The 27,419-nt window shown below is 35.6% G+C and overlaps 1 protein-coding gene and 1 long non-coding RNA gene across 2 annotated transcripts; both read right to left on the minus strand.

Annotated features, from left to right (window-relative positions):
• Positions 1 to 153: 153 nt before the first annotated feature.
• Positions 154 to 5,162, minus strand: LOC137032001 (uncharacterized). Its single transcript, XR_010896635.1, has 3 exons — positions 2,983 to 5,162; positions 2,078 to 2,672; positions 154 to 1,289 (listed from the first exon to the last, which is right to left on the minus strand). It is a non-coding gene; the product is annotated as an uncharacterized lncRNA (long non-coding RNA).
• A 7-nt stretch (positions 5,163 to 5,169) lies between these two features.
• LOC137031999 (microfibril-associated glycoprotein 4-like) lies at positions 5,170 to 27,419 on the minus strand. Its single transcript, XM_067403431.1, has 5 exons — positions 27,322 to 27,419; positions 27,000 to 27,212; positions 26,823 to 26,919; positions 10,709 to 10,876; positions 5,170 to 10,629 (listed from the first exon to the last, which is right to left on the minus strand). The coding sequence occupies exons 1-5, from the start codon at positions 27,322 to 27,324 to the stop codon at positions 10,373 to 10,375; spliced, it is 738 nt and encodes a 245-aa protein (XP_067259532.1). The 5' UTR covers positions 27,325 to 27,419; the 3' UTR covers positions 5,170 to 10,372.

Here is a 27,419-nt window from a genome sequence, read left to right on the forward strand (position 1 = left end):
TATCACAGATTAAGTTCATATTAAATGCAATAAGTTGAATTTCTGAGTGATTTTTTTAAAGCACTTAAGTAGGACTTTAATAAAAAATTTTATGTACTTCAAAATATGGTAAAAGTATACTTCCGAATGTACTGACAAGCAATTAATGCGAACTTAAATATACTTTAATGTAATTTACATGTACAGTATTATATAATTTAATACATTTGCAATTACATTTTTTGTACATATAATAATGAAGTTACAATTTAGTATATTTCAAAATATTACAATCAACACAAATGCAAATTGAAACCCTCTACATTTACTGACAAAATAATCTCTAAAACAAATGCACAAAAACCTTTTTGTTGATGCACAAGAAAAACCCAAGAAACACTATACACAATCACAAACAATTACAACACTTTAACTCTTATTTAGAAAGAGTCTGGAGGACAGTGAGGCTTATATGCACTATAATTTTCTCCATCACATACAAAGGTACCTAAACCTACCATCACAATCTTTCTGCATTTTTACATTTTCAGATAAAATCATTCTGTATAAGATGATAAATAAGATAACACCCATGAATTAATACAAACAAAATGTAAAGAAAAGAATCAAAACTTTGGGTAACACTACAATAATTTTCTATTAGTTAACTACTTTAGTTAACATGAACTATGAATGAAAAATACTTTAAGCATTTATAAATCCTAGTTAATATTACGTATGCATTATTAAAATCAAAAGTTGCATATGTTAATAGATAATGCACTGTAAACTAACAGGAACAATAACTATACATTTTATTAACTTGAGAAAAAAAAAATGTATTGCCTAATGTTAACAAATATTGATAAATACTGTAAAAAAAAAAAGTCAATGCACATAGTTAGATAATGTTATCTAATATATTAATTGATGTTAACAAGCAAGACCTTTTGTAAAGTGTTACCTTTTGTAAACCTTGTTACTTATAAGCTCTGCAACCCTTACTAGCACAAACATTAAACAGGACAAAAAGGTTTCTTCTAAAATCTTACTCCAGCATTACAGTGAATGTAATTTGAAAAGAAAAAACAAAACAAACAAAAAAACAATGAATTCCAAAGACACAAAAACAAGAAAACCAAAATTGTCTGTCACCACCTTTTTTTTAAGTTGTATGAAAAAGTGTCAATGTCCCAGAAGCTCTTCATCGGCAGAAAACCTTAAATGTCCATGAAGCTGCGAACCACCTCTGCACAGTATGCATAAATGAACATGTTCCAAAGAGGCAAGAAAGTAAAAAAAATAAATACCTGGAGGAAAAAAAAAAACAAAAAAGAAGTAAGAGTCAGTCCATTATTATAATTGGTTCAATCGAATGAAATCAATAGATATAGATATATATACAGAATTCCAAAGTTTATATACACCTTTGTAGGTTTGAAAATAATAAAAACCCATTTGGTATTCCCTAAAGGCAAAGAGTTGCTGATAGTGATTGAAGCCTGTGGCCAAGATGTTTACTGTGTACTGATAATGTCCTCCACTTTAATACCAGTTACAGTGTGAAATAAATATGAATGAACATCTGAAGGTGTGTTACAAGATACAGTACAACTGATCCATAACATGTCACATTTAATCGCTCAATCAGTGTTTCAACGCGTGGAAAGACGTCAATAAAACAGCTTGTAAACAATGTCATGTAACATCACATTTACTTCAGAAAAATCATATTCAGCATAAACTCATTAGTCAGCTATAGAGAGGAGCGTTCTGCTAATTATATGCACCACGTTACATATTCATTATAATTTTATTTTAAATATTTTTTTTATAATTAATTTATGTATTTAATGATTGAATACATATTTTATGGCAGCTACAATTTAAATGTTTATATTTCAAAAAACAATTTAGAGTAGAAATATGATTATGTAATTCTAAAGTTTACATAATCATAACTTTATTATAAAACAAACAAATCATACAAATTAGCATTGTATTTGTTTCTTTATTTAGTACTTCCCTGATGAAGCAGTTTATTCTGCAAGGTGTAAGTAAACTTTTGACCGCAACTGCATCACCCAAGATGAATTACCTCAGTCATCAGGACAACACTTGTCACGGTTGATCAATCCGCTGTCTCATTCTGGTGTCTGTGTGTTTGTGTGGGTGTGTCTGGTTGATGGTTCTGTGTGGGCGTAGCCGCTGATTGTTGATCAGCGGCAGCTGTGTGCAATCACTATCTGCCTATTTAACACCTTGTCTTTCGTCTCATGTTTGTCAGATTGTTGTTTGGAATCCTGGTGTTGTGTCCTGTGCTCTCTCGTGTTTGTTTGTTCCCCGGAGTGGATTACCTCGTCGTTGTTTCCTGTTCCTGTTCCCCGTCGGACTCTCACTTTGGATTGCACTCACGGATTCGGACGCACGGACTCACGGACTTACGACACCATCTCACCTCACCACAGGATTTCCAGCTGCCCATCGAAGTCCCTGCGTCACCACTCTCCTGCTACTGTCTCTCCTCGTTTAATGACTAACTCTGGTGTGAAGCTCTAATAAAGAGATTAACTTGCACTTGCATCTGTCATTCTTTCCGTGACAACACTGTTGTAGAATGCTGGGAGAAGCTCCTTCACATTTCCCACAAACACCAGGATTCCAGTGACCACACCATCTTCACTGACACTGGCCTTTCAAAATAGAGAACATTTTTATAAACATTTTTATACTTTACAAGGAATTAAACATAACTTTATCAATTACACAAATATAGATAAATAACCCAAGGCCCAAGCAAATTGAGGGGTTTTGCTTTGAAAATAATTATATAATAATATCATTCTATATAAATATAAATATATAATGATTAGATGGGGATTTGTAAGTGCACAGGTGAGAATTTATTACTTGCAAACAGAAAAGATTCAAAGCATTTAAAAGCTATAAGGACAGTTGATGGCAGTGTTTTAGCTTAATTAATGGAAAAACATGGAACATCACCTCATCAATACAGGTCTTTGATTCCACATAGCTTGCACTGTATCTCCAATAACAAATCTGTACTGATCCTACAAAATGAATATATAAAACAACAGATAAGCACAAAAATATTACATATTACAAACACAAACAGTAATTGAACAACTAACTTTTCAAATGCAAAAAGAAAAATAGATTATAAGCATTACTGGTGGTTATAATAGCGATTAAATGTATATAATTGTCTTTAAATGTTACAAATACGGATCTTTGAATTTAGTTCTGCAAATTTAACTTAAAGTCATTTAAAATGATTTAAAAAGTCAGAGTTCAGTGTTCTTTAAACACGCCCACACACGCGACCACGTTCATATTGTATAAGAAATTATTATAATGCAATATATAAATTATATATAAAATATATAAATAAATTACAGGAAACATGATTAATTCACCTCCATATTGCGATTAAACTAAATAATTTACACTCATAAGAACTGCTATGTTCCGGTGAAAAAATAAAGATAAAGAGAGCATATATCAAGATACTTACTTGCTTCTTTATTTGTAATACATAACGTCTCATTTGTAGTCATCCAAACGTGCAATCCTTTGTTTTCTTCTTTGATCAGCAAAGTTGCCTCGCGCATCGCGATCACAGAAAGATGGCTGAAGGTGCATTTTTCAAACTCTGGTGAAGTAATGCGCCGTCATGACGTAGTATTGTGGCGCATGCGCATGATTAAATTTGTTCAAGTTGAAGTTTTTCTAATTCATTGTTGTAGTTAGACTGTAAGTTTACAGAACGTGACTCATTCACCTAAGTGAAATTAAATAATTTTATAGTTTAGTCTGATTAAAATTAAATGTATTTTAACTGAATATGAATTCAAATGATTTTTTAGATCTGTTAAACTTTTGCTTGCAATTAAATAGGTTTAATCAACTTAGAACAACAATGATATTATAAGTATTATACAGATATGTAAAGTACAGCACTGTTGCATTAAGTATCACAAATACAGCACTCCGTAAAAAAACAAATAAATAAATAAATAAAAATAAAATAATTTTATGTCAAATATTATGTAGAAAACTGACAGCTGGTGCTGGTGATAAAAATTTCAACAATAAGTTGTACAGGATTATACACTGTATAAGCAAGTGTTTTGAAATTCAGAAAAATAAATTTCAAGTGTATTAATGCACACAGTATTTATCAAAGACTAAGCACATTTAAAATACATTAACAAATGTCATCTTGGACAACACACTTAAGTTGAAATTAAAATAAATTATTTTTCATGTGCTTTAATATATAAGTCAATACATCAGAATAAGTTTACTTATTTAAAACACTATTAAGTCATAATTAGGTAAAAATTAAGTGCATTTTTAAAAAGTGCTCTTAAGCATGTTTAGAAATATTGTCATGAAAGTGTACTTTCTTCAAGTACAACTTAATAAGTCATTATTACAAAGTGCAATTTTAAAAAAGTGTTAATAAATATTGTCATTTAAGTGTACTTTCTTTAAGTACAACTTAATAAGTCATTATTACAAAGTGCATTTTTAAAAACTGCACTTAAGCGTGTTAATAAATATTGCTATTAAAGTGTACTTTTTTAAGTACAACTTAATAAGTCATTATTACAAAGTGCATTTTTAAAAAGTGCACTCAAGTGTGTTATTAAACATTGTCATTAAAGTTTACTTTCTGTAAGTACAATTAATAAGTCATTATTACAAAGTGTATTTTTAAAAAGTGCACTCAAGTGTGTTAGTAAATATTGTCATTTAAGTGTACTTTCTTTAAGTACAGCTTAATTTGACATTATTACAAAGGGCATTTTTAAAAAGTGCACTCGAGCATATTAATAAATATTGTTATTAAAGTGTACTTTCTTTAAGTAAAACTTAATTTGACATTATTACAAAGTGCATTTTTAAAAAGTGCACTTAAGCATGATAATAAATATTGTCATTAAAGTGTACTTTATTTAAGTACAACTTAATTTGACATTATTACAAAGTGCATTTTTAAAAAGTGCACTTAAGCATGATAATAAATATTGTCATTTAAGTGTACTGTCTTTAAGTACAACTTAATTTGACATTATTACAAAGTGCATTTTTAAAAAGTGCACTTAAGCATGATAATAAATATTGCCATTAAAGTATATTCTATTTAAGTACACTTAAGTGGCCTTTAATTTTAATTATATTGTATTATCTGCAAGTGCACTTTTTAAAAAGTATACTAAGTACACACAAAGTACACTTTCAATACAATTAAGTGCACTTCTTTTTCACAAGGGATCATCTGGTTTTAGCCAGGTTTCTGTCAAACACAGCAAGTCTATTTTGTTGTCTGTGATAATTTCATTTACAATAAGTGCTTTTGAAGAAATAGATCTAATATTCAGTAACCCAAGCTTTATCATTTGTTTATCTGATTTATCTGTGATTTTCATTTTTTGAACATCAATTAAATTTTTACCCTTAAAAGGTTTCGGAAGTTTTTTGTATTTACTAGTTCGAGGTACAGACACAGTCTCTATGTGAGATATAATAGAATAACATTATTTTAAATTGAGCTGAGACATGATTACAAAGGTTTTTTTCACAGCCTACCTGACTGAAAGGCCTCATTAATATGCAAGTCATTTCAGGTCATTATTACGTGATTCTTTTGTCTTCTCAGTTGTAAATGACTCATTATTCATGATGATTCACGCCTCCACGCATACTGTGTTTCTTGACAAAAAGTGTCTTACAAAAACTAAATCAATATATTGTTTTATATGAAGGAGTAGGCAGCATAATTTTTACATAATTCTAAAGCAAAAACTCTAGTCTACAACCTCCAATACCCAGAAGTCTTGTGAACACAGATTTAATATACTTTTTTTGGCCTTATTTCAGCGACTTAAGTTTTTTTGTTTTTTTCAATAACCACGCATAAACGTTATTCCTTCAAAAATACAAACATGTACATACATGTTCCTCACATATTATTGTAGCCTAGTTTGTGCTGAATACAATGTAATGACACTTTTTACATTAATATGTTCATGAACAACTGAAAAAAGCACAAATGTCAGGGCATGTCAAAACTTCTCCAAGTCCCAAATCAGCCTCAGACTCCAGAGGGTAAAAAACCTCTTATTAAAAACATATCATAAAAAATTGAATGACCAGTAATTTCTTACTACTAAATTCAGAAAAAACAGAGATTGTAATTTTTGGACCAAAAACTTCTTCACATAATATCCTAGAATACTGTCTAACACTTGATGGCTGCTCTGTTAAGTCTTCATCATCAGTTAGGAACCTGGGTGTGCTCTTTGATACCAATCTTTCATTTGAAGGCCATGTTACTAGCATCTGTAAAACCGCATTTTTCCATCTTAAAAATATATCTAAACTACGAAATATGCTCTCAATGAAAAATGCAGAACAGTTAGTTCATGCTTTCATGACCTCAAGGCTAGATTACTGGGTGGTTGTTCCGCTCGCCTGATAAATAAACTACAACTCGTACAAAATGCAGCAGCTAGAGCTCTTACTAGAACTAGGAAGTATGACCATATTAGCCCAGTTCTGTCGTCACTGCATTAGCTTCCTGTTAAACATCGTAAAGATTTTAAAATCTTGCTAATTACTTACAAAGCACTAAATTGTTTAGCTCCCCAGTACCTGAGCGAGCTCTTAAAGCATTATAGTCCTTCACGTCTATTGCGATCTCAGAATTCAGGCCAGCTGATAATACCTAGAATATCAAAATCAACTGAAGGCGGCAGATCCTTTTCCTTTTTAGAACCTAAACTTTGGAACAGTCTTCCTATCACTGTTCAGGAAGCAGACACACTCTGTCATTTTAAATCTAGACTAAAAACACATCTATTTAAACTTGCATACACATAACACATTATCTACTTTTATAATTCAAATCATGTAAATTGTTAGGCTGCATAGATTAGGTCAGCCGGAACCGAAAACACTTCCCATAACACCTGATGTTCTCGCTACATCATAAGAAGAATGGCATCTACGCTAATATTAGTCTCTTTCTGTTTATCCCGAGGTTTGGCGCAGTCTGACAGATCCAGGCCGTATCCAGATGAGATAAAGGACCTGCGCCTAGACATGATGATAACGCAGTCCTGACTTTCAACCAATCTATCCCTGCGAAGGCCCATTTCCCTTTCCTTTCCCTGTGTATAGATAAAACGTTATCAAAATTATTCCAGTTCGCATAGATCCGCGGACACAACTAATTTTTCTGTATTATGCAGAACAGTAAAGTAATTTGGCAAATATCACTTTTTAAAAAAAAACCAAGCTTCTACACACTCAAACACCTAAACCAACACGTAAATGAATGGCAAGAATGCATTAAAGGTATTTGGTTTTCAGTAGGAAAGGTGTCATTTTAGTGGCCCCAAAAGTAATAATTAACCATTTTTAAAACATAAGTGATTCAATCAAAAATTTTAGCTTGAGAAGAATTTTCCTATTGTCACTGTGAAGTTGCTTTGAAACATTATGTATTGTGAAAAGCACTATATAAATGAAGATGACTTGACATGACTTGACTTAAGGTGTCGCATATGCAGAAGCTTGCGGTTTCATTTCTACATTTTTCTTTTGGTAGTCAGTTTAGGGGTTTGGGCATTAGTTAATGGGCTTTTGTTTGATTATTTCCTTTGTTTACTGACACCTTTGTGTTTTTTTTTACTTTATTTGCTCCTCATGTTTCTCTTGTATTGTCCCTTTTCCCCTGTGTTAATAAACTTTGGGTTTTTCTACAGTCTTGTTGTCTGATCTGTTCTCCCTCACACCGCAACAGCTGCATCTCACTTAAATGTTGCAGATTTAGAGTGTTTCTGTCTGAGTTTTGTAGGTCATCAGTGTGCTGGAGAGTAGATCCTGTGCTTCAGTCAATGATGAGCTGAGAAACACTGATGTTATGCTGCATGTTGCTTTATTTAAAGCAGTAACTGTGTAGTTACTGATGCAGTGATAAGCTGTTTGCCAAGTACTTTAAAGGGGACCTATTATGCAAAATTAACTTTTGCATGGTGTTTGGGCATTAATGTGTGTTAGCAGTGTGTGTACACAACCACCCTGTGGTATGCGGTGTTCGCATGCATCTGCGCATCTTTGTGTGTGTGTGTGTGTGTGTGTGTGTGTGTGTGTGTGTGTGTGTGTGTGTGTGTGTACACATAAAACAGCCGCACTTTTAGAACTGATCTGTCTTTCGTGTCTTCTTGCACTCAAATGGTTTAAAATCTCTTGAATGTTTAAACTGACAGGACCTAAAACACCTTTAAGTGATAAACTTTCATTGTATGATGGGCAGACTTTGCAATTAATCAAAGAATCACCTACGTTTTTTTTTTAACCGTGATGCCGATCCCTATACTAGACATCGCACGTCCTGTGACTATCGCGGATGCGCACATCGCAATTTCGATGCAAACTCTGTTCTACACAAAAGCACATGACTGTTTCATGACTTCATCACACCTTTTGAAAACACACTGAATACTATTACAAATATTATGGCTTTTATGCCAATTCTATAAGTTAGGTAATGTTTGTGTATTTTCTAATGTGGCATCTGTAGCCTGTCTAACTGTAATTATTTCAGCATCAAGTGTGATTTGAAACATGTATCTCGCATTGTTTGCTATTGAATGAACTGACTGTTAAAAGTACTAAACTAAAAAAAGAAGTTCATACTGTTGTTTCGGTGATTAAACCGAATGTTCTCTTTACACATCACAAAGATCTTGTGTTTGAAACAGTGATTATGTAGAATGAAAACATGTACAGCTAGAAAGAAAGCACAAGTGTGATCAGTTTGACGTTTTGAAAATGTACTTGTGAAAAAAGCACCAAAGTGATTAAAAAAACTGTAATAAAAAGCATGTACAGTATATTCACAAATTCACACGCAGCGGGAAGTCATGTGAGTTGTAATTAAGCCAAACTTACAACATTTTATATTTATCTATGATCTGGTTAATGTTGATAATTACACACCATGCCTTGTGAACATATTCAAATGATTTAACCCTCTGGTAAGACGTTGGCATATGGCAACAATTAATTTCTAATTATTTCCTTGTTATTCAGAAACAAATACAACATATTGCACTATGGAAATTAAAGGCGCAGGCCTTAAGGTAGCCAATGATGTTTTTAAGTCACATGACATGTGAATGTCCCTCTAAAACTCTCTTTCCCACAGTCACCCTCACACTGAAGACGCCTGTTGAAGTGCTCCAGAAGTTGCTCTTTTAACCTCATTTCTAAACATCTCTTCTCAAAGGGGATTTTTGCAGCATCGTTGATAAGTAAATTAGATATTTTTATTCACAAATCAACTTTGCCAAACATAGTGTAAATTGAGAAAATATCAATGATTACATATGGCAACGCTGTACCACAGTGGAGGTCCTGTCAAGTACAGACCCTGGATTTACTGTAACTTATGGCAGGATCTTGGTATTTGTGGGATATTTAAGGAGGGATCTCTACTTTCCTTTGATAACATCTCAAGATATAATTTACCTAGGCTATATTTTAAAAAATATATAATGAATATACTAAATATTCATTCTCAGTTATTGAGAAAATCCTTCTGAAACCTCCTCCGGACAAGTTCATTCTTCTTTTCTATAAAGCTCTATACAGATTGATTTGGGAAAGAGCTCAGGGTGGATATTTTATTTATGGATTATTATCTAAAATTTATAGATGTTTTTATTCTTCTTTTTATGCACCTGCATACCAAAGCAAATTCCTTGTACATGTTGTAGTTGTCAATAAAAGTGGATTCTGACTCTGATATTTTGGAAGAGGAGTGGGAGACGGTCTGGTCCCAGACCAATAGGCTTTCAGTGTGTAACAGAATCCTCATATTACGCCTCATATAAGACACACAATTCAACTATTTCACCGCTCTGCCCTGAATGAAGTCTGATATAGGAGGTTATACTCATTGTATACAGGACTGTCATGTGATTCAGACTTACTGGTCCAGAGTTGTGGTTCAATTAAATAACATCTCTTCATGTATGAGTGATGTTGTACTCAGTTATGTACAGCTAAGGGCAGCCTTTAGCTAAATTTTTACCTAATGTTGAATATTGTTAAATGACATTAATGTAATAAGATGACTTCTTCTGTGGCGTACGTTATTGCATGCACACTGTTCTTATGTGAGCTCCTGTTTTCTGTTTTCATCTGGGCAGACTTCAAGCCCTCTGACAGACAATAAAAGCTGACCAAAAAATAAAGACAACATCATTGGTTTACTCAGTTGCATGGTTAAGGAAGGAAAGCACAACATTAAATCTTGTTATATAGCAGATGATTGCTTCTAGAAACACTAATATTCCTAAGATACACGTTTGATCTTCATGCTGAAGGATTTCACACTGACAGTGAAACTGCTCTTCCAGGTTGACCAAACAACACCAATGCTGAAATGGGTGTCATCTTCTCCCCATAAATACACACCGTTGGGGTTTGCATTGAGACAAAATTTGTACCAAAATGCCCCCAGAAACTCTTTAGCACAGTTACTTCCATAGGAGTCTTGGTCTTTGTCAAAGGTGGAGAACTTCTGATCATTATGAGCAGATAAAGAGTCGCCTGCAGAGAAGAAGAGCATCACTGAGGACAGTAACTCAACTGGAATGAGTTTTCATGAGTATGAATGAAAGTGTCCTACCTGCTCCTCCATCTCTGAACCCTGAAACATGCAGTTTATACCCGTCAGTTTCAGGACTCACAGAGAAGGACGAGTACAGAGCAAAACCCTTGCTTCCTTCAAAGTCCTCCAGATCCACTCTCAGCATGTACTTCCTGTTACGTGTCAGCTGGTGAAAGTTCTCCAGCCCTGTTCACACACACATGAAGAACATGTTCAACCAAACACTGGACATTCATAAATCACATTTTAAAAGTTTATAGTCATTCCAGCCATAATATACAGCGGCCTCAACATGTATTTGGCTTCTTTTGGATACTTCAGTCCCACTTAACAATGTCTTAAATTTAACGCATTAGATTCAAAATACCAAAACCACTAAAAGCCCAAGAATACTCAATTTTCTCACACACAAAGTCATTCATGGACGTGTTCGGCACATGTGCACTATGTTTATTTTCTCAATCAGTTAGTACATGCACTGTCGCCCGCATACAGTTCCACAGAAAACTCAGGATGTGGACGGTGTGCGTGTGCAACAGCACATGTGAGAGTTAATTACGGCATGAGGACAAGAAAAGAGCCTTTGCAGCCTAACCAGGATTTCTCACAACTAGTCTCAATGTGATTTGTAATGGATGAAGTAATTTCTCCTCAAGTTCACACAGGTATCATGACAAATATAATCCACACAGTTTCACAACCAAAAGTTGGCACTTTTCTTAATTTTTTTAACCCTTTAATTGGCGGCGTATCCTGTGGGATACAAACATTTGAGAGGCTGTGGGGAGAGTGAGGGAAAGTTTAGGTCTCATTTCTTGGTTTCAGTAAGAATTATTCATAAGGTAGGATTTTGTGATCACACAAATGGTTTATTTCTGCATTCTATATTGTTAAAATTCTTTGATTTAGTTGATTTTATACTGTGCAATTGTTTTTACAAAGCCAGTAAAAGTACACTTCCTAGGAATATTCAAAAGCTCTTTGGCAGAGAGAGGGAGTGATAATCTGAGGGGGTTTGGTAACTTTAAAGTTCAGGCAGTGAGAACCACAAGGAAAAGTTTGTGTGTGTTTGATTGGGGTTACAGCTCAAGCATTATCCAAATATTCATCATTTTAAAATTAGATATAAGGAAATGGTTTTGTCACATTACATTAATGAGCAAGGTGGTGTTTGACTGTTATGGGTAAATAATTAAACTGATTTAAATACATAGTTAAGTAGATAAGATACTTTATATATATATATATATATATATATATATATATATATATATATATATATATATATATAAATATTATACGATTAATGACTATGACTACACTATAATACTGGTCTCTGAAAGCATATTGTGATTTTAGCTGACTGATTATCATGATTATTTTATAACAGTTATTAGGTTATTATAGTAGGCGGATTTGATAATAAGATGAAAATAGCATCCCAGAAGAGATAATGTTATAACTGTCACAGTTCCCGTGTTCCCCGGACTCCATTTCTCACAGTCCTCCTGTTCTCCACACCCTCACTCACTTCCCTCGTCATCTCCCCATCATCACTTATCGTCATGACCTGGACTTCCTCGTTTGCACTCCCTTTATATATGGACTCACTCCCTTCACTCCTTGTCTGTTCTAAATGTTATTTGATGTGTTGGATGTTGTTTCTAGCTCCTTTATGTTAATAAATACACATTTACTGTGGAAGTCCGTGAACGCCTCATCTCTACAACACCAGCACGTAACAATAACCTACAGTGTAGGCATAAGTGAGTAATGTGGGATATTGCATATGATCAATATATTATCTATATAATGTCTCCAGGCTTGATATTTGCTGCTATGATTATCATTGTCATTATTATTATATCAGTATATAACAATCAGTTTGTGGTCAGGAGCTTGAACTGAATCAATTCAAGAAAGTGGTGACAGTGTTGATGGTAATAAATATAGAGATAATTACATGGAAACACACTTATAAATATTTCAGTAATTAAATCTACTGCACACAACATAATTCTCAGGACAGGGCTAGCAAGTGGTGGCTCTGTTGCTCGGAGAGCGCCCCCTTCTGGCAGCCGACTCGCCAAAATCTTGTCTCTTTTAATGCACAGCATAGACAGGCAAAGGGTGGTGCTGTTGTTAAGCCGAGTTCAGACTGCACGATTTTAGCTTGCTCGTTCACGCGAGTGACAATCACGCAGTGTGAATGAGCAAAGACCCGATCCTGAGAGAATCGCCGACGAGTAGCCGACACCCGTGAGATATTTGGCATGCTAAATATCTGGACCTGTCTGCGTTTCAAAATCCTGCTGTGTAAAAAGTGTTCTGACTGAAAACTACATCGGCGATCACCGACAGCCAATGAGAGAGCAAGATACAGAGCAGCGGGGAGTTCGGGGAGGAGTTATAGACCACAGTATCAGCAAGCATGGCTTCATTCACATAAACATTACAATTCTATCAAACGGAAACAAAGCACAAACATTTGCTTGACCATCTGCAACAGCAGCACATTGAAAAGTTATTTATTTACCTCCAACTCTCATTGCAGAACACACAATCCACAGTCTCCCCAACCATTTCCTCCTCCATATTTTTCTTTTCTTTTTGTTGTTTTCGCTGCAAATCAGCGCACAGGCAATTTGTATTGCAAGCTTCTTGCGGGCTACCGTTTTTAATAATAATAATAACTCCAGTCTTGCACGCATGATATCGTGTTGTTTCCTTGTCATGTCACGTGTGTTTGGTTGTGAAACGTAGTTTGCGTGCCAGACAGAGTTGTCGGCGATTCTTCCTATTGTAAAGTCATGCAGTGTGAAACCTTCTGTCACCGATCAACACAGCAGCGACTGAATGCTGGCCAAGATAGTCGTGCAGTGTGAAAAGAACAATGAACCGACTACTTTGAAAATCATGCAGTCTGAACTCGGCTTAAGACATCGTAATTACTTAATACAACTGTCATGCTTAAACAGTAAGTTATAGTATATTATAAATAATTGGAAGTATTATTCTTATCCAATTCTTAACTAATATATTGATATATGATGATATACAATGGTAAAATGAGTTATAAAAGTAATATTTATATTAACAAGTATCATAAGCTTAGAAAGAAACATCTACATTGCATATGTGTAATGTAATTATTAAGTTATAATGTATGACATATGTCAGATATTGTATATAAATACATTGTTCTTTATATTAGTAACCATTCATTAGGATGAATAGGGGGTGGGGTTAAATAAGTTAATCTTCTTCCCACTCCTTTTCGAGCTATAATATACAAACTGTGAATATGTCTGAAATATATTTATAGATACTGTTATTCCGATTGATTCTTTTGTTTGTTTTTTCCACCCAGTGTGGGTATAATGTATAATATTGTTCAAAATATTTATTTTTCTGTGTACAATACTTTTATTTCTATGGCTCGAAATAAAGTAATCAATCAAACATGTTGAAAGGTTGAAAGGGTGTTTGTTGTGAATATTTAGATATATTGACTTTGTTCATAAAGTTTTTGTTTAGCTCACGGGCAGCATTTGAAAACAGCATGACCACCTGTAGTGGGAAATCTGGTCCGTGTACCTTTGTATAATTTTTTTTTTTTTTTCATTTTTGTCTGCTAAACGGAAAAACGAAGAAAGCATTCATCACATATTTGTCCCTCCTCATGAGCATAAATAAACAAATCTCGAGTCATTTTTTCATATTTTTATTTTTGTTTTAATCACACTTTGTTCTAATCCACCAAAAGGAAAAACACTAAAACCAAAATGGATAAATAGCTTGAATATTCGATTTCTACATGGACGGGAATAAAATGCCCCTTTCTGCTGATTGGTCAACCAAAGATCAAGCCGCGCCTTCAGTTCATGTATTTGGCACAAGGACGTTTATTCTGTTGAGCAGAACCGATGAACAACTGATGATGACACGGTTTGACGTCTGGTTGACCAATCAGCGGAAAGAGGCGTTTCATTCCCGCCCACATGTAGAGATTGAATATTCAAACTGCTTATTTGTTTCCAACCCCAGAGCGAAAAAAGAATAATCAAGCCAATTATTTGTTTTTTTTGTTTTCATTTTGAAAATGAAAAACGAAAAAAGTGTGGTTTTCTAATTTTTCTGATTTCAATTTCAAATCAAAACATGAATGAACGGAAGATACCCTGATTGACTTGCATGTTTAAAAAGTTGTTGTTCAGTGTTAGCTTATTACGTTAATGTTGAAAATTTATGAATTTAATTATTACATTTTGCATAATCTGTCTGTAAATGTTTGTATCCCCCAGGATACGTTGCCAGTTTAGTGGTATAAATGAATTGAAAAAAGAGTGCTTGTTTGGCAATGCCTTTTACAACATTATAGCCAGATTTTTAAAACATTTATTCTCTCATAACTTTGAGCAAACATTTGTTGTAAAATTCTGTTGAACAATAAATATAAGGCCTATTTATGTATATATTAGCCTATTGTATCATATTTAATATGCAAATTTCTAGGGCCTATAATTGATCAATATGATTTGATGCCAATAATAGATTTGATCCTCGGTAGCAACGCTATCAAGTGGCTGATTCAAAAAATGAAGGAAACTGAGGGATACTGGAGACTTGTGTCCAGCCCAGCTAACTCGGATGATGTTGAATGTCACCAGTTCTTGTCTCTACTTTCAAATGTGGAACAATGGAAGGGAGAAGACATGCCTGACAAGGTGGGCACAGCTAAGTTGAAGGAGAAGATAACTCTAGAACCACACCATGAGCATCTTGCTTGGGCTCAGCCTCCTGAGTCAACAGCTGTTTCTGTGGGGAGCACAGTCATTGTTGAACCAACCCTGTGTAAATGCCGTCCAAGAAATGTGATCATAGGGAGAGTCATCACACCTATGTGGGGCAGTAGATGGGTGCCGTTCAAAATAATGAACCCTACAGACAAAGTAATCGTTCTAAAGAAGAATACAAAAATCGTGGATGTTTTCACTTGTATAGCTGTTGAAGAGTTGTCCACTCCTGAGTCCCTCAAAAGTAATGTTCAGTGTGCTGTGAGTCCAGTGAGTCATGTGCGGACCAGTGATGAGAGAACAAACGCTCTGAATATGTTAGGACTGCAGGATCTGGATTTGGATGCTTGTGAAGTCTCAGATGAGTGGAAGGATAGACTTTTGAATCTCATTGAGAAGTATGAGTCAACTTTCTCACGTGGAAAGATGGACTGTGGGGAAGCCACCGACTTTGTCCACAAAATTCATTTGGTGGACGAGAAGCCATTTCGACTCCCTTATCGACATGTAGCCCCCTGCCACTATGAAAAGCTGCGTACTGTCTTGAATGAGATGGAAGTGAAGGGCATTATAAGAAAATCTCAGAGTGAATATGCATCTCCATTAGTTTTGGTGTGGAAAAAGAATGGCGACCTTCGTATTTGTACAGATTTTAGATGGCTGAATGCGAAGACGGTAATGGACGCCCACCCACTCCCGCACCAAGCAGATGCACTTGCAGCCCTGGGAGGAAACATTTTCGACAACTTTTTTTTTTCTCACGCCTGTCTAAACACAACTTAAAGTTAGCTCCAAAGAAGTGCATGTTCCTCAGGAGATCTGTTAAGTTCTTAGGACACATTGTCACTGAGCATGGTGTTCAGACTGACCCAGAGAAAGACCATCGATCTCATGGAAGCTGATGGTATAACCCCTTCTCAAAAGAAGATCAGATCTTGCCTGGGTATGATCTTATACTACCAGCACTTCATTCAGGACTGTTCTGCTAAGGCGAAACCTCTGTTCAGTCTCCTATCAGATCGGTCACAGAATAAAGTTCAGAGGAAGTGTGGTCGTATGTGGAAGCAACTCAGTGTTGTGAAGCTTTCACCCGATGATTGGACTAGTGAGTGCCAAGACGCTTTTGAAATCTTAAAGCAGGAACTTTTGCATAGTGTGACTCTCGCTCACCCAGATTTCAGTCATTCCTTCATTCTCTCTGTTGATGCTTCATTTGATGGCATAGGAGCTGTTTTATCTCAGGTACCCCCTGATGAGAAAATTGCACGCCCAGTTGCTTTTGCAAGCAAAACACTCTCGAAGTCTCAGATGAACTACCCAGCACACAGACTTGAATTTCTGGCTTTAAAGTGGGCTATTTGTGATAAGTTTAGCCACTGGCTAAAAGGGAGACATTTCACAGCATGGTCTGATAATAACCTTTTGACCTATATTCTAACCAAACCCAGATTGGACGCGTGTGAACAGCGATGGGTGGCGAAGCTCGCTGCATACGACTTTGACCTGAAGTATGTGCCAGGTACGAAGAATGTTGTTGCAGATGCATTGAGCAGAGAGCCCTTTGTTAAGTCATGTGTCAGCCACCGTCTGTTGAAAGAACCATACGTTTCTCTCTTGGATGAATTCAATGGTGTTGTTACTGGTACTGTGCAAGATGCCTTTCGTGTCACTAACAACTGTCAGAATGTGCAAGCTGCCAGTGGAGGTGAAACTGAGAATGAGCTGCAGGATGATATAAATGACTCATGTCCCAGATCCTTTGATGCTGCTGAAGTTTCTGCTGCCCTAGGTGCTCACTGCGATGGTGGAGTTAGTCCTTTGCCCGTAGCCAGTCCAACGTCACTCCAGCTCCCCGTTGAAGATCCATCTGTTGCAATCCCGTTTTCCAGACTCGCCAGTCTTCAAGAGCAGGACAACATAGTGGGTTAAGTCATCAACTATGTTCTCAGACATAAACGTCCTTTAAGGAGTGAGAGAGCAAAGGAACCTGGCTCTGTAACAAACCTTTTGAAGCACTGGAAAAAGCTAAAGATTCGTAATCATGTGCTGTACAGAGTGAAAAAGGATCGGCTAATGAATAGAAAACTCTTTCAGTATGTTGTACCTGATTCTTTGAAGCATGATGTTCTCCGTGGTCTTCATGATGCCGCCGGACACCAGGGGTGTGCAAGAACGCTCTCCCTTGCAGCTGAAAGATTCTTTTGGCCAGGGATGAGCAAGGATGTGAAGCTTTACGTAAAGAACTGCCAGAGATGTGTTGTCGGGAAAACTCCAGAGCCAGATGCTCGTGCGCCCCTTGAGCACATTCGGACCTCTGAGCCGATGGAGCTCATTTGTATTGATTTTTGGAGTGCTGAACAGGTTTCATGAAAAGTTGTTGATGTCCTAGTAGTAACGGATCATTTCTCTAAGATGGCACACGCCTTCCCTTGTCAGAACCAGTCTGTTAAACAAGTTGCACGTCACCTTTGGAATGACTTCTTTTGCATTTACGGATTTTCAAAGCGAATACATTCAGACCAGGGTGCTAACTTTGAAAGCAAGATCATTAAGAACCTGCTTGAGATGGCTGGTGATCAGAAATCACGCACCACACCGTACCACCCTATGGGTAATGGTTTAGCAGAACGTTTTAACAGGACTCTGGGGAACATGATAAGAGCTCTCCCAGTCAAATATAAGGCAAAGTGGCCACAGCTTCTACGGACATTAACTTTCAGTTACAACTGCACTGTCCATGAAACGACCGGGTTTGCCCCATTTTATGTTATGTTTGGGCGTATCCCGAGGCTACCTACATCATGTTTCAGCACGTCCTTTGTGATGATAGGGTGGTCAGCCACCATGAGTTTGTCTCTGCGCTGAGAAGAGATCTGAGCACAGCTGCAGAAATTGCCCGGAAGCACAGTCTCAAAGAGCAGAACCGCCATGCCATTCTTTACAATCGAAAGGTCAGAGGTTCACCCTTAGCAGTGGGAGATCGAGTTTTGCTGGCTAACCGTGGAGAGAAAGGCATGAGGAAAGTTGCAGACAAGTGGGACTCTGTTCTGTATGAAGTACAATCAGTCAGACCAGAGATTAATGTGTACAGGATTAAGGATGTCCAGACTGGCAAAGAAAGAGTGGTGCACAGAAACCTGTTACTTCCAGTGAATTTCTTATCCTGGGATGGTGATGATGAGGAGCAGTCGCTTCAATCAGCTTCCACCGATGCTACCTGTGGCAGTGCTCTTGATACTGCTCTTATGGATAATACTGATCCTGTTTCAAAGACATCTGAATGGTTACTGCAGATGGATGGAACGCAAAACAGTGATGTTATGCAGGATGCCACTTGTGGTGAAGCTTCAGACATCCCTGATGAGATGACTCCTTCAGAATGTTCTGATAATGATCAGCACAGTCCAGAAACTGAGCATGTTCCTGAACCTATTGAGAGTACAGAGAGTTTACCTGCATCTAAGCCCAATGAGTCCTCCAGTTGTGTGCAAGAACCTGATAACAGATATGTTCCTGTTATGCTCTCAATGACAAATGCGGAACAGTTGGTTCATGCATTCATGACCTCAAGACTAGATTATTGTAACGCTCTACTGGGTGGTTGTTCTGCTCGGCTTTTAAACAAACTACAGTTGGTTCAAAATGCGGCAGCTAGAGTTCTTACTAGAACCAGAAAGTATGACCATATTAGCCCAGTTCTGTCAACATTACATTGGCTCCCTATTAAACATCGTATAGATTTTAAAATCTTGCTACTTACTTATAAAGCTCTAAATGGTTTAGCTCCCCAGTACCTAAGTGAGCTCTTAATGCATTATAGTCCTTCACGTTTATTGCGATCTCAGAATTTAGGCCAGTTGATAATACCCAGAATATCAAAATCAACTGAAGGCGGCAGATCCTTTTCCTATTTAGCACCTAAACTCTGGAACAATCTTCCTAGCATTGTTCGGGAAGCAGACACACTCTGTCAGTTTAAATCTAGACTAAAAACACATCTCTTTGCTCTTGCATACACATAACACATTATCAATACATTAACATTTTTCAAATCCGTTAAAGGATTGTTACGCTGCAATAATTAGGTCGGCCGGAACCGAGAACATTTCCTATAACACTAGATATACCTGTACATCAGAACAAGAATGGCATCTACGCTAATATCTGTCTCTCTGCTTATCCTGAGGTTTGCCAGGTGCTGTATCCAGGCCGTATCCAGGTCAGATGGAGAACCTGCGTCTGGACCAGACTACAACGTAGCCCAGGATCCCTGTATCCGCTTACATATATTTATATATAATCGATTTTTAATCTCTATAATAAAAATGTACAATTCAGATTTTGATCTCCATATACATTTACATATATATATCTTCCAAGGGGTTTTTTCCCTCCTAGGACTTTTTTCCCAGTGCTAGCACGCTGGGTTTTTCTCCTAGGGGTTTTTTTCCACCCCTGGAAGTCAGCCGACATTGGCTTAATGTAGCACCATCTTGTATATGTTACATATTACCACTCTTGTTTGTACAGTTTTAACCACTTCCCTTTTTTTCTGTGCTTCTAATATGTAAAGCTGCTTTGAAACAATTACCAATTGTAAAAGCGCTATATAAATAAATTTGACTTGACTTGACTTGACTGTTATTTGCGAACAGCCCACAAGCAAACTAACCAGTCACATCACTACACGGATAGGGAGATCAGTTAGGCCCCCTAACAGACTTATCTGTGAAATTGATAATCAACAAATTGTCATTGATTCACGCATTGATGCTCAAGTTATTTTTCAAGGAACTAGCTTTGTTGAGTTGTTAAGGAACGTTTTTGTTTAATATGTCAGAGTGTGAATGATGATTCATATCTAAAAGTCAATTATAATGTTAAGTGTTTAACTTTGAAAAGAGTTTCTTGCATTGCACTGAAATTTGAAGAGCAGAGATACAATTTTAGCCTCTTGGAGTGTGTAGACTGCACCTTCTATAGTCTGTGTTAAGTATGGGACCTGGTACCATTCCATTCTTACGCACTTCCTAGGAAGAGAATGATTTTCTGACATACTGTATTGTAAAGCTCTTATATTCACATCTGTTTTATTTTTTTCTGTAATCTGTACTGTGTATTCTATTTGTTGCATATGCTGGTTCTAGCCCAATTTAGCAGAATTTAAGGGGGGTGTATGTAACGGCGTTTAAAAATAATGTATGTTAAATTCAGCATAAATTGAGAAAATGCATATAATCAGAATCTCATAGCTCATCCTGCTGACGTTAAATGCGACATCGATGTGCTATATGCTGTTTGCTGATAAGCCTTTTGGTGCTGTTTTCCCAGTTTTCTCGTGTCACAGATACAGTAAAGCAACCCTGAGTGACCATCCACCTGTTCTCCGAGTGAATTTATTCCATCCATCACACACACAGTCACATATATATATATATATATATATATATATATATATATATATATATATATATATATATATATATATATATATACTCTTAAAACAGATGTGTTAAAAAGAACACAACCTGTGTGTGTCTAGTTAAGGACAACACATTTTATGTTACTTTTAACTCAACCAGAGTGCTATTTTTTTCTTGATACAGGCATAAAATATTTAACACACTAATGTGTGTGAGAGAGAGAAACAACACTGTGTCCAACACAACATGTGTTAACTATCATCCAATCACATTGCTGCTACATCACTCCACAAGCCGTTAAACAAGTTTGTGCCTCTTTCTTCATCGGTGGATGACTCGTGTTCATTTTGACACATTCATTGTGTCAGGAAGGTGATCTGCTGTTAACAAGCAGAATCAAAGGAGAAATTCACAATTGTAAGTCACCATCACGGAGATCAATGTTTGCTTTTGTTGAGCTCTTGACCCTTGACTTTATAACATTAGATTTTGTTTTGGCTGTTGTAACAGCTAGTCAATCATAGAGAAAAGATGTTCAGGTGGTGTTGGTTATGTTTTCACATAATCATTATTTGACTGAATCACTGAACTCATTTAAATCTCTGAGTTAGATTTACATTATTGATTACAGCAGCACTGTGATTCTACAGCAGACGATCAGCTTTATCAATATAATCTGAAGGATTTCACAAAAGTTTCTCTGATTTTTTTTAATTTTTTTTTATTATTATTATTATTTAAAGCTTTTTGATTTAGACACAGGCATCAAGAATCAGCCTGTGAATCTCAACAGTGGTGAGAATAATAAAGCATGTTGCAGTGCATTCTGGGTGCCACCAATCAAAATTCATCCATGGCTCCCATCATGCATTGCTGCATGAATAAATTATGAACTGAATTGTCTTAATAATTTCCTTTATTCTCACTATTTTATTTTATTTATTTATTTTTCTGTTTTATGTGTCTTTTTAGTAGCTTGTTTTCTAATGTGATCAGTTGATCAGAATATGTTGCTTGTCACCGTTGTTGAGATTCACAGGCTGATTCTTGATGTCTGTGTGTGCCTAAAAAAAATATAGAAAAAGCTGATCTTCTGCTGTAATCAATAATATAAATCTAGCACAGAGATTGGGCTCTAAATGAGTTCAGGTCAAATAATGATTATGTGAAAACACAACCAACACCACCTGATCATCTTTGCTTGTCTGGCTGTTATAACTCAGTAGTGATGTCTGGTTCGTGAACGAATCGTTCTTTTTAACCGGTTCTTTTCAGTGAACCAGTTCACCAAATCGGTCTGAATCGTTCCAAACAGTTCCATCTGCAGTTAGCAAACACAAATCCACAAATTACTAATGTTACTCACTTTTTGACGGTCCTGACACTCCCTCTCGAAATAAACCAACATCCCGGAGTTATTCAGTTACTCCAACAGTACAGTGACTTAACCTGCTGTGAAGAGAGAACTGATGATGCTGAGCACGAGCAGCAGAGCAGCTGATATGAGTGCGCATGCACGGCATACATGAACGAACGTACACGGCCAGTCACCGTTCTCGTTCTCCAGTCAAGAACCGGTTGCAACGGTTTTCGGATCATCAGTACACGACCGAGAACCGCTTCTTTCGGACGTGTCCGATTTGAGAACCGGTGAACTGATGATACTGCGCATGCGTTTAACTTTTCAAGAGAACGAAAAGCACGTTAGTAAAGTTTTGTTGAACATCGGACAGTGTGATAATATAAAACATACTGGAAATATGTTTATGACTTAATTCAAAATACAAAAAGTTTATTGTGCTTTTCCAAATACACCATAGCAGATTAATAGCATTAAATATTGTACATAATACTGTACATAATAAACTACATGCCAACATGAACATAATATTTTGTACACAGTTCAAACTAATGTTCAGAAATAGTTCTACAAATTAATTTTTTATATTAATGTTATTTAAAAAGCAATATAGTGAAAGTTGTGCAGCTATGATTTCAAGTTAATTTTTTTTAAAGATTGGAAACATTTATTTGTTTCATAAATAATCCATGGACAGATTAATTTCTAAACAAGGTGATATAAAGATAAAAAAAAATGACGTAATCAAACTACAGCGAGAGCAAACAAGCTCCTTTTGAATCGCTCTCTCGGTTCTCGAATCTCAATCTCGTTCTCGAGTTTTCGGATCATCAGTACACAACCGAGAACCGCTTCTTTCGGACGTGTCACATTTGAGAACCGGTGAGCTGATGATACTGCGCATGCGTGATTCAGCGTGTGCTCTGAAGCTACAGAACAGTAACATCACAGCACCGGTTAACTAGGACAACTGATGCTATGAGAGGACTCGAATGAGGGGCCAATCTGGCGAAACGTACGTTTATTTAATTACAAATAAATCGAAATGTAAGAGGAACATGGTTTCTGCTCTGATGAAGACTAATTTATTCACTTTATAACTGTAAAACTTTGTTTGCACATCACTGCCTGTATATGTCATGTGTTTGGATGCTTTAGATGCAAAACTAAATTGTAAGAAAAGCTTCAGATTATAATGTTTTAGTTGACTGATGTTATGATTACTGACTTTATATATTTGAATGTCTTAAGTTTTTTCATCCCGGCCCACGATAGACGATGTCATCACGGATGACGTCATTACGTCGGAGCGTAAATTCTCAACTGGTTTATTGAATCGAACTGTCCGAAAGAACCAGTTCGCGGAAAAGAACCAAACTTCCCGTCACTTTAACTAAGTTACAACAGCCCAAACAAAATCTAATATTATAAAGTCAAGGGGGAAAGCGCAACTAAAGCAAACCATGATCTCAATGATGGTGACTTAAAATTGTGATTTTCTCCTTTGGTTCTGCTTGTTATCATCAGATCACCTTCCTGACACATTTACTGTGTTAAAACCATTACACTGTGTGTGTGTCAAAATGAACACGAGTCATCCACCGATGAAGAAAGAGGCACAAACTTGCTTAATGGCTCGTGGAGTGACGTAGCAGCAATGTGATTGGATGATAGTTAACACATGCTGTGTTGGACACAGTGTTGTTTCTCTCTCTCTCTCTCTCTCTCTCTCTACACATGATCAACTTAAATTGACAAAAAAATTTGTTAAAATAGCCATAACACAGAAAATGTGTTATTAATTAACACATCCTTTTTGAGAATGTGTGTGTGTATGACATTCAAAAAAATACATGCAAACTTATAAATATATATGTAGTATATGCATATGTTGTATATGGAAGCCCGTTTCTGCCACAAAAAAAAAAAAAAAATGCCACTAAAAAAAAGTCACTAAAAAAAAATAACAATAATTGCGAATTTTTATCTCAGAATTATGACTTTTTAACTCGCAATTGCGTGTTTATATCTCACAATTGCGTGATATAAAGTCAGAATTCTGAGATATAAAGTCACAATTGTGTGATATACACTCAGAATTCTGACTTTTTTTTCTCGCAATTAACTAATGGTCAGTATCTCTGTCTGTAACAGTGCATCCAACGATAGCCGTGCTGCAGTGAAGTCTGAAGCTGTTGGTGTATAAAATGTGCCACTTCAGCTTTGTCTGATTTATTGCACCTCCGCCACAGCTGATTCTTCTTCTTCTTCTTGTTATTATTATTATTATTATTATTATATTGTTATTAAGTGTAAAATGCATTAATGTATCCATTCTGTTAAAAAAAACTTTTATTGCCCAAATACCTCGACTGTAATTTGCAGAATTGCATGATTCTACCCTTGAGTTGTAAAGTTAATGAAACATGATAGGTATTGGTTGTTTTAGTATTAAGCCCACTAGATGGCAGTAAAGGCTGTTTTTTCTCCTTGAAACGCTGTGTACAAGGTTACCGTGGAAACAATCTATATGCATATTCCTGCATAATGCATATGTCCGGAGACTAATCTTTATGTGTCTCCTCCAGTAAAATCAATATTTCTTTATTGGTAAATCGGCGCTAAAAATAATCCTTTATGATGTCCTCTATTTTATATATAATAATAACAAAGCAGCAATCCTGATGGTCTATTTAATGTATAATAATAACAAAGCAGTAATCCTGATGGTCAGTCGCAATGAAAGGAAACGCAAGCAAAGTAAGAACTGTGAGAAATAACGTTTCACAGTAGTGAGAAAAAGTCAGAATTCTGAGATAAAGTCGCAATTGCGACTTTATATCTCAGAATTCTGACTTTATATCATGCAATTGCGACTTTATATCTCACAATTCTGACTTTATATCATGCAATTGCGATTTTAAATCTCAGAATTCTGACTTTATAACTCGCAATTGCGACTTTATATTTCAGAATTCTGACTTTTCATCACGCAATTGCGAGTTTATATCTCAGAATTCTGACTTTATATCACGCAATTGCGACTTTATATCTCAGAATTCTGACTTTATAACTCGCAATTGCGACTTTATATCTCAGAATTCTGACTTTATAACTCGCAATTACGACTTTATATCTCAGAATTCTGACTTTATAACTCGCAATTGCGACTTTATATCTCAGAATTCTGACCTTAAACTCACAATTACGAGTTTATATCTCACAAATTCCGAGTTTATATCTTACAATTGCATGTTAAAAAGTCAGAATTCTGAGATAAAAAGTCGCAATCTTTTTTTTTTTGTGGATTTTTTTTTTTTTTTTTTTTTTTTAAGTGGCGGAAACGGGCTTCCATAGTTTTTGTTGAGCATCATATTTATACATCTGGGTTTTAAAGCTCATATATGCAATTCAATTAAATTGACAGATGGAAAAATAAATGTTCCCCGAAAGCCTGTTCTGTCATATTTGACATTTACATTAACATGAAAAAAATGTAAAAAGAAGTTTTAATTTTTTTTACATTAAAAATGGTGTATGAATATGAATAATTGAGTTTCTTGAAAAGGTTTATCTACATTTACTTTATAAAAATAATTAAATTAAAATAAAAATAAAAATAAAAAGATTTACAAACAAAAAAAGACTTTACTTGGAAAAGTATGATCTGTCAATCAGAGGACAGAAGGAATGAAGTAGTTTGTGTAAAACAGATTTTTTCAGCAAAGTTTTGGTCAAATTCATCATTTATAGGCCCTAGAATTGTAAAATTAAATTTCATATTAAATATGATATAATATATAAACAGGCATTATACTTATTGTCCAACATAATTTTACAAAGAATGTTTAGTTTAAGTTTAGAGAGAATAAATGTTTTAAAAATGTAGCGTGCCAATTTGCTTTGACAAACAAGCATTGTATTTTCAGATAATTTATAAACTCAAAGAGACGTGTCCTGGAGATAAAAACATTACAATAAAAAATAAAAGTCATGTTTTGTTTTTTTCATTAAATTGTTTTATTTGTGTCCTAATAAAATGGAAAATAGCAATAAATTAATTTTCTGATTTTTCTTTATGGTCTTGCCCTTTTTAGTGCTGAATGAACATATGAGTTTGCATTATAAATGAATTCATAAATATTGTTTATCACTTATTTTTTTATCAGAATGTGTTAGAAAAGATGTTTATTGTATGTTGTAAGAGAATAAAATGTTTTAAAATAGTTTAAAATGTTGTAAAAGGCACTGCCAAACTAGAATTCAGTGTTCAGTGTGTATTATTTGTGTCCTAATAAGACGGAAAATAGCAATAAATTAATTTTCTGATGTCTCTTTATGGTCTTGCCAATTAAAGGGTTCACATTATATCTATTGTATGTAGCCTATTTTAAAATGGAAGAAACTTCATTTCCATTTCTTTAACATAAATGACACTGGATTCAATACTTTTGTTAAATAATGCAAAGAGAGCTATATGTTTTGTAGTGACTTAAGTTTCCAGTAAATGTTTTAATTTCTGACGCAACCCAAAATCGCTAGTGAATTGTTACCCAGCCAGTATTCGCCCTCAGTGGTCCCGAATCCTCTCTTGTACTCTTTCCAGGGCTGATAGAAATTAATACTGCCGTCCATTCTCCTCTGAATCACCTGTGATGGGTTTATATAGAAGATATGAATCATAATGTATGTTCTGATGTGTGTTTAATGATCTAAAGTCAAATTCGTACCGTCCATCCTCCGTTGTCTTCATCTTTCCCACCTGAGATCATGTCACAGTAAACCCAGACAGGAACATCACCTGCTGGATAGATGGAGTAAATCCCACTGACTGTTTGTCCTGCTTTATAAAGGTCAGAACAGTCGACCGGCTTGAATCCATCAGGAACCGACACAGCAAACCCCGTGAAAACAGAGAGCAGAGCCGCGACAAACACCGTCATCTAGAGAGAGACACGATCAAATCGCACTGAAATTAAACCAATGTGGAAAAACTAATAAATATATTCATTATCTATGAGGTAAATGCTGAAGAATAAAAGAGTAACTCACCATTTCTGTTGTGACGACTGAAGCTGAGATGTTCAGATCACTGGATCTTGTGTTCAATCGCTGAGTCCTTTATTTAGAGCGTTTACAGTTTTCTCAAC

Source organism: Chanodichthys erythropterus, chromosome 12 (assembly GCF_024489055.1).
Source record: "Chanodichthys erythropterus isolate Z2021 chromosome 12, ASM2448905v1, whole genome shotgun sequence".
NCBI lineage: Eukaryota > Metazoa > Chordata > Actinopteri > Cypriniformes > Xenocyprididae > Chanodichthys > Chanodichthys erythropterus.

Excerpts from the sequence above, each read along its gene's own strand:
- LOC137031999 (XM_067403431.1), bottom strand. Across the intron at positions 10,877-26,822 it reads TGAGGGCGAATACTGGCTGG|GGCTGGAGAACTTTCACCAG; the intron begins GTAACAATTCAC and ends GTGTGTGAACAG. Across the intron at positions 10,630-10,708 it reads GTTCAGAGATGGAGGAGCAG|GCGACTCTTTATCTGCTCAT; the intron begins GTAGGACACTTT and ends TCTTCTCTGCAG.